This window comes from Cherax quadricarinatus, chromosome 7 (assembly GCF_038502225.1).
Source record: "Cherax quadricarinatus isolate ZL_2023a chromosome 7, ASM3850222v1, whole genome shotgun sequence".
NCBI classification, from domain to species: Eukaryota; Metazoa; Arthropoda; class Malacostraca; order Decapoda; family Parastacidae; genus Cherax; species Cherax quadricarinatus.
This window is the reverse complement of record NC_091298.1, coordinates 63,910,354-63,922,469: the sequence shown is the minus strand read 5'-3', so window position 1 is coordinate 63,922,469 and position 12,116 is coordinate 63,910,354. Positions and strand designations below refer to the sequence as shown.

The 12,116-nt window shown below is 53.1% G+C and overlaps 1 protein-coding gene across 3 annotated transcripts in view; it reads right to left on the bottom strand.

Moving 5' to 3' along the window:
* The window catches only part of LOC128686942 (uro-adherence factor A-like), a 214,534-nt gene that overhangs the window by 165,972 nt on the left and 36,446 nt on the right, over window positions 1–12,116 (bottom strand). For 2 of the 3 annotated variants that reach the window (XM_070082630.1, XM_070082632.1), the window contains exon 3: window positions 7,392–7,462. In XM_070082630.1, coding sequence (XP_069938731.1) covers window positions 7,392–7,427 — 36 coding nt within the window. In that variant the 5' untranslated portion in view covers window positions 7,428–7,462. The remainder of the gene's footprint in view (window positions 1–7,391; window positions 7,463–12,116) is intronic. The other variant, XM_070082631.1, reaches the window with a different exon arrangement.

Sequence of the window (12,116 nt, the reverse complement as noted above, 5' to 3'; positions counted from 1 at the left end):
TACCACCTCTGCCAGCAGACAATGTACTACCTCTGCTAGCAGACAATGTACCACCTCTGCTAGCAGACAATGTACTACCTCTGCTAGCAGACAATGTACTACCTCTGCTAGCAGACAATGTACCACCTCTACAATGTACACCTCTGCTAGCAGACAATGTAACCTCTGCTAGCAGACAATGTACCACCTCTGCTAGCAGACAATGTACTACCTCTGCTAGCAGACAACCTCTGCTAGCAGACAATGTACTACCTCTGCTAGCAGACAATGTACTACCTCTGCTAGCAGACAATGTACTACCTCTGCTAGCAGACAATGTACTACCTCTGCTAGCAGACAATGTACCACCTCTGCTAGCAGACAATGTACCACCTCTGCTAGCAGACAATGTACTACCTCTGCTAGCAATGTACTACCTCTGCTAGCAGACAATGTACTACCTCTGCTAGCAATGTACTACCTCTGCTAGCAGACAATGTACCACCTCTGCTAGCAGACAATGTACCACCTCTGCTAGTAGACAAACACTGACACCTCTGAGGTCGTCGTTGCTTGCTATTATTCCAAGACAATTTTCTTATTCTGGTGAATTAGCTCCTAAATATTTCGTACCTTGAGATTGTAAAAAATATGAATGTGCTGTAACTCGTCTTGAGGTGACCACACCCCCAGTGTGACCAGATCCCTGTGTGACCACACCAGTGACCACACCAGTGTGACCAGATCCCTGTGTAGCCACACCACCAGTGTGACCAGATCCGTGTGACCACACCAGTGTGACCAGATCCCTGTGACCACACCACCAGTGTGACCTGATCCCTGTGTGACCACACCACCAGTGTGACCAGATCCCTGTGTGACCACACCAGTGTGACCAGATCCCTGTGTGACCACACCACCAGTGTGACCTGATCCCTGTGACCACACCACCAGTGTGACCTGATCTCTGTGTGACCACACCACCAGTGTGACCAGATCCGTGTGACCAGATCCGTGTGACCACACCACCAGTGTGACCACACCACCAGTGTGACCAGATCCGTGTGACCACACCACCAGTGTGACCAGATCCCTGTGACCACACCACCAGTGACCAGATCCCTGTGACCACACCACCAGTGTGACCAGATCCCTGTGACCACACTACCAGTGGACAGACCCCTGTGTGACCACACCAGTGTGACCAGATTTCTGTGACCACACCAGTGTGACCAGATCCCTGTGTGACCACAGTGTGACCAGATCCCTGTGTGACCAGATCCCTGTGTGACCACATCAGTGTGACCAGGTCCCTGTGACCACACCAGTGTGACCAGATCCGTGTGACCACACCACCAGTGTGACCAGATCCCTCATACTGACATCCCTGTGACCACACCACCAGTGTGACCAGATCCATTATACTGGCATCCCTGTGTGACAACACCAATGTGACCACACCAGTGTGACTAGATCCCTCATACTGGCATCCCTGTGTGACCAGATCACTCATACTGGCATTCCTGTGACCACATCACCAGTGTGACCAGATATCTCATGCTGGCATCCGTGTGACCATACCACCAGTGTGACCAGATCCCTCACACTGTCATATAGCGCTAGAAAGCCAAGTGTGGCTTATATCCACCATGATCACCTCCCCCAGGATGCCGCCCACACCAGGCCTCCCAACTCCCCGGTACCTACTTACTACTAGGCACGGGGGACCTAGCAGGTGCAAGACATGCCCAGCGTCTCCACCCGCCCCTGGATGCAACCCAGGATGCCTCGGTTGTGAGCTGCTTGCAAGAATAACACAATAGTCTCCCCTGTATTACTCCACCAGCCAACTAACACATTATGTAAAAACTCTCTTAATCAATAATGTAAATTAAAGTTTTCTCTATAAAGTCGTAAAATTTTAATTTTACAAAATAATGGTAAAATAAAAAATATATATATAAATATAGATATAAAAATATGGATATAAAGATTTAATTTAAAAATCAATTTAAGGCCAAAATTGAAAAATTAAACTATGAAAAAAAAATTTATAGGCTATAAAAAATAATTATATATAATAAAAAAAAAAGCCGTGAAATATCTTATTAAAACTGGTACTTACAAGAGGGACTCCAAGATGGGTCACAAACATTACATATCAGTCTTCAGTTATAAGACAAAGATGTCAAGAAAAACACCGAGAAACTCGACACTTGACAATCCACAGACACACCAAAGAAAGTTTTCACGGCATCATTCCCATCCTCATCTCTGAGAGATCCTGGAAAAAAAAAGTTGCACCGAGTGAGCAACGCCAGGAAGACACATCCACCCACGACGACGTGTGTGGAGTTACTGAGGCTCCGTCCAGTGACGCTTCTCAACCCCGGCCACCAGCACCTCCCCCCGAGCACCAACCCCGGCCACCAGCACCTCCCCCCCCAGCACCAACCCCGGCCACCAGCACCTCCCCCCGAGCACCAACCCCGGCCACCAGCACCTCCCCCCCAGCACCAACCCCGGCCACCAGCACCTCCCCCCAGGGCACCAACCCCGGCCACCAGCACCTCCCCCAGAGCACCAACCCCGGCCACCAGCACCTCCCCCCAGCACCAACCCCGGCCACCAGCACCTCCCCCCCCAGCACCAACCCCGGCCACCAGCACCTCCCCCCCCCACCAACCCCGGCCACCAGCACCTCCCCCCGAGCACCAACCCCGGCCACCAGCACCTCCCCCCCGAGCACCAACCCCGGCCACCAGCACCTCCCCCCAGCACCAACCCCGGCCACCAGCACCTCCCCCCAGCACCAACCCCGGCCACCAGCACCTCCCCCCCAGCACCAACCCCGGCCACCAGCACCTCCCCGCCAGCACCAACCCCGGCCACCAGCACCTCCCCCCGAGCACCAACCCCGGCCACCAGCACCTCCCCCCGAGCACCAACCCCAGCCACCAGCACCTCCCCCCAGCACCAACCCCGGCCACCAGCACCTCCCCCCAGCACCTCCCCCCAGCACCAACCCCGGCCACCAGCACCTCCCCCCAGCACCAACCCCGGCCACCAGCACCTTCCCCCAGGGCACCAACCCGGGCCACCAACACCTCCCCCCGAGCACCAACCCCGGCCACCAGCACCTCCCCCCGAGCACCAACCCCGGCCACCAGCACCTCCCCCAGCACCAACCCCGGCCACCAGCACCTCCCCCCAGCACCAACCCCGGCCACCAGCACCTCCCCCCGAGCACCAACCCCGGCCACCAGCACCTCCCCCCGAGCACCAACCCCGGCCACCAGCACCTCTCCCCCAGCACCAGCACCTTCCCCCGAGCACCAACCCGGGCCACCAACACCTCCCCCCAGCACCAACCCCGGCCACCAGCACCTCCCCCAGAGCACCAACCCCGGCCACCAGCACCTCCCCCCCGAGCACCAACCCCGGCCACCAGCACCTCCCCCCAGCACCAACCCCGGCCACCAGCACCTCCCCCCGAGCACCAACCCCGGCCACCAGCACCTCCCCCCGAGCACCAACCCCGGCCACCAGCACCACGCCCCCAGCACCAACCCCGGCCACCAGCACCTCCCCCCCGAGCACCAACCCCGGCCACCAGCACCTCCCCCCAGCACCAACCCCGACCACCAGCACCTCCCCCCCAAGCACCAACCCCGGCCACCAGCACCTCCCCCCCAGCACCAACCCCGGCCACCAGCACCTCCCCCAGCACCAACCCCGGCCACCAGCACCTCCCCCCCCGCCCCAACCCCGGCCACCAGCACCTCCCCCCGAGCACCCACCCCGGCCACCAGCACCTCTCCCCCAGCACAAACCCCGGCCACCAGCACCTCCCCCAGCACCAACCCCGGCCACCAGCACCTCCCCCCCAGCACCAACCCCGGCCACCAGCACCTCCCCCCGAGCACCAACCCCGGCCACCAGCACCTCTCCCCCAGCACCAACCCCGGCCACCAGCACCTCCCCCCGAGCACCAACCCGGGCCACCAACACCTCCCCCCAGCACCAACCCCGGCCACCAGCACCTCCCCCCGAGCACCAACCCCGGCCACCAGCACCCCCCCGGCACCAACCCCGGCCACCAGCACCCCCCGGCACCAACCCCGGCCACCAGCACCTCCCCCCAGCACCAACCCCGGCCACCAGCACCTCCCCCCTAGCACCAACCCCAGCACCTCCCCCCGAGCACCAACCCCGGCCACCAGTACATCCCCCCCAGCACAAACCCCGGCCACCAGCACCCCCTCAGCACCAACCCCGGCCACCAGCACCCCCCCAGCACAAACCCCGGCCACCAGCACCAACCCCGGCCACCAGCACCCCCCCGGCACCAACCCCGGCCACCAGCACCCCCCGGCACCAACCCCGGCCACCAGCACCCCCCGGCACCAACCCCGGCCACCAGCACCCCCCCGGCACCAACCCCGGCCACCAGCACCCCCTCAGCACCAACCCCGGCCACCAGCACCCCCTCAGCACCAACCCCGGCCACCAGCACCCCCCGGCACCAACCCCGGCCACCAGCACCTCCCCCCAGCACCAACCCCGGCCACCAGCACCCCCTCAGCACCAACCCCGGCCACCACCCCCCCCCCCGCACCAACCCCGGCCACCAGCACCCCCTCAGCACCAACCCCGGCCACCAGCACCCCCCGGCACCAACCCCGGCCACCAGCACCCCCCCGGCACCAACCCCGGCCACCAGCACCCCCTCAGCACCAACCCCGGCCACCAGCACCCCCTCAGCACCAACCCCGGCCACCAGAACCCCCCCTATCCCGTCACCAGTACATCCCTACCCTGCTACCAAAATACCCCTACCCATCCACCCTAATAACAGTAAAACCACCACCAGCACACCCATACCACTCCTGCATACCCCTACCCCGCCACCAGCACACCCCTACCCCACCACCCCCAACCACGCCACCAGCACCCCCCTAACTTGCCACCAGTACCCCCTTATCTTGCCATCAGCACACCCATACCCCGCCACTAAAACCCCACTACCACTCCAGTATACCCCTACCCCACCACCAGAACCCCAACCACGCCTCCAGCAATCCCCTACCCCGCTACCAGCACACCCACCCCCGCCACCAGGACCCCCATCCCCGCCACAAGAACTCCCATCAACCCCGCAGCAGCACAGCCCTACCCCTCCACCGGCACCCCCTACACAGCCACCAGCACACCCCTACCTTTCCACCAGTACACCCCAACCCCGCCACTAGCACACCCCTACTATGCCACCAGCATCTCTCTACCCCGCCACCAGCACCTCTCTACCCCGCCACCAGCACCCCCTACCCCACCACCAGCACCCTTTTACCCCTCCACTAGCACCCCCCTACTCCGCCACCAGCCCCCCCCTACCCTGCCACCAGAACCCATGTATCCCGCCACCAGCACCCCCAACCCCACCACCAGCACCCCCTACCCTTCCACCAGCACACCCCTACCCCGCCACCAGCACCACCCTACCCCCGGCCACCAGCACCCTCTGCCACCAGCACCCCCCCCCCCCGCAAGTGACAGTCCTCGGCTCTCAGCCTAAAGAACCCGGGTTCAATCCTGGTGCTAGCAGGCTGCCCTGGGTGACACCCTGGGGGAGGGCCTAAACATCAGAGGGAAACCACACTGGGTTATCCTGGGTTACTAAGCCACACTGGGTTTTCCTGGGTTACTAAACCACACTGTGCTATTCAGGGTTACTAAGCCACACTGGGTTTTTCTGGGTTACTAAACCACTGTGCTATCCATGGTTACTAAGCCACACTGTGCTATCCAGAGTTAGTAAGCCACACTGGGTTATAATGGGTTGCTATCCCACAGTGGGTTGTCCTGGGTTACTAAGCCACACTGGGTTATCCTGGGTTACTAAGCCACATTGTGTTATCCAGGGTTACTAAGACACTGGGTTATCCTGGGTTACTAAGCCACACTGGGTTATCCTGGGTTACTAAGTCACACTGTGTTATCCATGGGTTACTAAGGCACACTGGGTTATCCTGGGCTACTAAGCCACACTGGGTTATCCTGGGTAACTAAGCCACACTGTTATCCATGGTTACTAAGGCACACTGGGTTATCCTGGGTTACTAAGACACATTGGATTATCCTGGGTTACTAAGCCACACTGGGTTATCCTGGGTTACTAAGCCACACTGGGTTATTCTGGGTTACTATACCACACTGGGTTATCCTGGGTTACTAAGCCACACTGTGTTATCCAGGGTTACTAAGCCACACTGGGTTATCCAGGATTACTAAGCCACACTGGGTTATCCAGGGTTACTAAGCCATACTGTGTTATCCTGGGTTACTAAGCCACACTGTGTTATCCTGGGTTACTAAGCCACACTGTGTTATCCTGGGTTACTAAGCCACACTGTGTTATCCAGGGTTACTAAGCCACACTGTGTTATCCAGGGTTACTAAGGCACACTGAGTTATCCTGGGTTACTAAGAGACACTGTTATCCTGGGTTACTAAGCCACACTGTGTTATCCTGGGTTACTAAGCCACACTGTTATCCTGGGTTACTAAGGCACACTGAGTTATCCTGGGTTACTAAGAGACACTGTTATCCTGGGTTACTAAGGCACACTGAGTTATCCTGGGTTACTAAGAGACACTGTTATCCAGGGTTACTAAGCCACACTGTTATCCTGGGTTACTAAGCCACACTGTGTTATCCTGGGTTACTAAGCCACACTGGGTTATCCTGGGTTACTAAGCCACACTGGGTAACATTCCTGATAAAGTCATCTTAGTTACCACAACCACGGGAAGCGATAAACCTGTAGGGGGGTCATACAGCGCCTGGAGAAAGGTTCAATTCGAGGAAAGAGAAGTGGACCTCCCCCCGCTCCCCCACCACCTTGGGACACCCCCTCCCCCCACAATCCTAGGAACGGCCCCTCATTACAGTGTGTGTGTGTGTGTGTGTGTGTGTGTGTGTGTGTGTGTGTGTGTGTGTGTGTGTGTGTGTGTGTGTGTGTGTACTCGCCTATATGTGGTTGCAGGGGTCGAGTCACAGCTCCTGGTGTGTCATCCCAGTAGAAGAGTCGGGAAATGCTTGAAAAAAAAATTACCTAGAAATTGGCACTCACATCTCCTGGATCGGGTTAAGACACAGGTGATCCCGGGAGAGTGACGGGACCAGGTGAAGGTGTCTTGAAGCTGCCACCATCCAGACACCATCGAGCAGAACCAGACTATATTTCAGGAAACTTCATAAAGAATAATGGGTACTCTATGTAAACCTAGCCATTTAAAAATGTTGGTAAGACATATGTGCAACAGAGGGTGTTTACACTGGCGGAACGTTGAGTGGGAGGGAAGGAAGAGAGAGTGGAAAAGGAGTAAGAGGGAGAGAAATATTGACGTACCTCACACCAGAAGTTGTCGATGGAGGCCGTGTCCATAGTGGCCCTTCACCACCACCACCACCTGGCACCTACTGACCACAACAACTATTATAACAACAATAATAATAGCACTAAAAATCATAATAGCAATAATAATAATAATAATAAATAATAATAAAAATATATAAGTTGGTAGTTCAAGAAATTCTTTATTATTATTCTACTTAATGTTTTTATATAGAAGGGCAGGTAGACTCACGTCAGCGCTGAGGTGAAGCTGACATGACTCACGTCAGCACTGAGGTGAAGCTAACATGACTCACGTCAGCACTGAGGTGAAGCTAACATGACTCACGTCAGCGCTGAGGTGAAGCTAACATGACTCACGTCAGCGCTGAGGTGAAGCTAACATGACTCACGTCAGCGCTGAGGTGAAGCTAACATGACTCACGTCAGCGCTGAGGTGAAGCTAACATGACTCACGTCAGCGCTGAGGTGAAGCTAACATGACTCACGTCAGCACTGAGGTGACCCTGACAAAGACTGACGTCACCGCTGAGGTGAACTCACGTCAATAATATTGCAATATTCATTGTTTACGTTCGATCCTGAGTATTGGAACGTGGATAGAGGACTGATTGGTCGAGAGGTCCCCAGCTGCCCCGCCTACTCTGACGTCACTACCTGTCCTCGCTCCTTATTGATGGAGGCCTCGAGGCGGTAATTCCTTACCTAACCCTTTAACTCTTCTTAAAGGTCATCAACAGTTGTCACTACAGCTGTCATTTAGAATTGATAAATATTCTTAATAATTGCTTCTGAGAACAAAAATATTATTAGTGTTATCGGTCAGGGAGCTCTCTCTCTATCGGTGTGTGTGTAATATATATATATATATATATATATATATATATATATATATATATATATATATATATATATATATATATATATATATATATATATATATATACCGAATAGGTAAAACTGGTCAATTAGCAAGAATTCCTTTAAAATTTAAATCCTGTCTAAAAAAAAATCTTTTATACATTTAAAGATACATTTTTAATTTATGTTAATGTAAAAATTAATAATTTTGTACCAAAGAAACCTTAGAAAACTTACCTAACCTTATTATAACAAGCTAAATTTAATTTAGCCTAACCCGACTAAATATATTTTAGATAAGTCTACAATAATTTAATAATAAACAAATACAATAAAATATATTTTTTTTCGTTAGGTTCAGAATGATATTTGCGAAATTATTGCATACACAAATTTTCGCTTGCCTTATTCGACAAGAAGAGCGTTGATATTTAAGCCAAAATATTCACAAACACTAGTCTGAGGTTCCACAAGGGTCAGTACTTGCACCAGTACTGTTTCTTGTGTTATGTTAGCGACATGACAGGAGAACTTAAGACGAAGTTTCGCACTGAAGAATAAAGCCACTAGTGGGCGAAACGTCTACAAATACTCAGATGTTGCATAGGTGTGTAATTCTTCAACTTGTCGGTATTGAGGTATGATATGTCTCCCGCAGCCAGGAGTGGCTCTAGTAGTGACCAGCAGAGAGGTGGGGCCAGGAGCTGAGACTAGACCGTAGCAACCTTAAATAGGTGAATACGTACACAAATACAAACGTACACACACACACACACACACACACACACACACAGCGAGTCATGGTACGTGGCGAAGTGTCAGAGTGGGCGCCTGTGACGAGCGGGGTTCCACAGGGGTCAGTCCTAGGACCGGTGCTGTTTCTGGTATTCGTGAACGACATGATGGAAGGAATAGACTCCGAAGGGTCCTTGTTTGCAGATGATGTGAAGCTGATGAGAAGTCCAATCGTATGAGGACCAGGCAGAACTACAAAGGGATCTGGACAGGCTGCAAGCCTGGTCCAGCAACTGGCACATGGAGTTCAACCCCACCAAGTGCAAAGTCATGAAGATTGGGGAAGGGCAAAGAAGACCACAGACGGAGTACAGTCTAGGGGGGGGGGGCAGACACTACAAACTTCATTCAAGGAAAAAGATCTTGGGGTGAGTATAACACCAGGCACATCTCCTGAGGCACACATCAACTTAATAACTGCTGCAGCATATGGGCGCCTAGCAAACCTCAAAACAGCATTCCGACATCTTAATAAGGAATCGTTCAGGACCCTGTACACCGTGTACGTTAGGCCCATACTGGAGTATGTGGCACCAATTTGGAACCCACACCTAGCCAAGCACGTAAAGAAACTAGAGAAAGTGCAAAGGTTTGCAACAAGACTAGTCCCGGAGGTAAGGGGTATATCCTACGAGGAGAGGTTAAGGGAAATCGACCTGACAGTGGACACAGACAGGATGTTCCAGAGATGGGACACAGCAACAAAGGGTCACAGTTGGAAATTGAAGACTTAGATGAATCACAGGGCTGTTAGGAAGTATTTCTTCAGTCACAGAGTTGTCAGGAAGGGGAATAATCTGGGAAGTGATATAGTGGAGGCAGGATCCATACATAGCTTTAAGAAGAGGTATGATAAAGCCCATGGAGCAGAAGTGACCTAGTAGCGGCCAGTGAAGAGGCGGGGCCAGGAGCTGTGACTTGACCCCTGCAACCACAACTAGGTAAGTACACACACACTAGAGAGGTGGTCAAACAAGTTGCTTGACAGTTTTAACCAGAATAAATGCAAGGTCACGCGTCTTGGAGAGAACAGAGAGAGAGAAGCTGCAAATATCAGTGAGAGGAGGATCCGGGGGTGAACATAACACCAAGCATATCACCAAAAATACGCATAAACCGTATAAAATCAGCGGCATATACAATATTAACACACCTCAGAATAGCATTCAGGAACTTCAATAAAGAATCCTTCAGGACCTTATACATGATATATGTTAGGTCAGTGTCTGAGCACGCGGCACCAGCATGGAGCCCCACAACTGGTCAAGGTGAAGAAACTGGTAAAGGTCTAAAGGTTAGCAACCATGCTAGTGCTAGGACTGAGAGGAATGCACTGTGAGGACAGGTTGAGGGAACTCAACTTTACCACCTAAGAGGAGAGGACAAGGGGGAGACATGATTACTACATACAAAATCTTAAGAGGAACTGATAGGGCAAATAGGAACAGACTGAATTGAGAGGACCAGGATCAAGGGGACACAGTTGGAAGCTGAAGACACAGAGGTGTCAATGGGATGTCAGGAAGTATTTCTTTAGCCTCAGGCTGGTTGAGAAGTGAAATAACTTGGAGGTTAACTCAATACACAGTATTAAGAGTAGATATAATAAGACCCAAGAAGCTTGTAGTGATGCTGATCAAGGTGGTGGGGCCAGGAGTCGAGTCTCAACCCTCACAAACACTACTTGGCGAGTCCACACTATGGCTGAGCCTGACGGCAGGAAATACCTGCACTTGTCTCTGAGAAGACCGGAAGTCCGTGTGTGTGGTGTCAACACAAGAGCTGGGCCCAGGAACTAGAGGTCAACACAAGAGGTGGATCCAAGCAACGGTAAACAATATGATGTTCAATGAGGACAAATTCCAACTACTCCGTTATGGAAAACTGGAGGAGATAATAACTAGAACAGAGTATACTACTGACTCCGGCCATACAATAGAGCGGAAAAATAATGTAAGGGACCTGGGAGTAGTAATGTCTGAGGATCTCACTTTCAAGGATCACAACAGTGCCACGATCGCACGTGCAAAGAAAATGATAGGATGGATAATGAGAACTTTCAAAGCGAGAGATGCCAAGCCCATGATGATCCTTTTCAAATCACTTGTTCTCTCTAGGCTGGAATACTGCTGTACATTAACATCTCCATACAAAGCAGGTGAAATCGCAGATCTAGAGAGTGTACAGAGATCCTTTACTGCACGTATAAGTTCTGTCAAGCACCTTAACTACTGAGAACGCTTGGAAGCACTTGACTTGTACTCGTTGGAACGCAGGAGGGAGAGATATATCATAATCTACACTTGGAAAATCTTGGAAGGAATGGTCCCAAATCTGCACACAGAAATCACTCCCTACGAAAGTAAAAGACTGGGCAGGCGATACAAAATGCCGCCAATAAAAAGTAGGGGCGCCATTGGTACACTAAGAGAAAACACCATAAGTGTCCGGGGCCCAAAACTGTTCAACAGCCTCCCATCAAGCATTAGGGGAATTGCCAATAAACCCCTGGCTGCCTTCAAGAGAGAGCTGGACAGATACCTAAAGTCAGTGCCGGATCAGCCGGGCTGTGGCTCGTACGTCGGACTGCGTCCGGCCAGCAGTAACAGCCTAGTTGATCAGGCCCTGATCCATCGGGAGGCCTGGTCATGGACCGGGCCGCGGGGGCGTTGATCCCCGGAATAACCTCCAGGTAACCTCCAGGTAAGCACTAAAGGTCAATACAAGAGCTGGGCCCAGGAACTAGAGGTCAATACAAGAGCTGGGCCCAGGAACTAGAGGTCAATACAAGAGCTGGGCCCAGGAACTAGAGGTTAACACAAGAGCTGGGCCCAGGAACTAGAGGTCAACGCAACAAAGATCATCTCCCCGGTGTGTGAGTATTTCCTGAGTGCCCGGGAGGGTATCTGGTCTGGGTAGGGCGGGGCACTAGACCCGTAGGGGTCACTTAGCTCCCTCCCCGACTCATAGAAGGATAAAAGGGTGGCTCCGGTTCCTCGGATCAAGAGCCTGAGGGTGGGTATCAAGGCGCGCGCACACACACCAACACAGGGATGTTAGGAA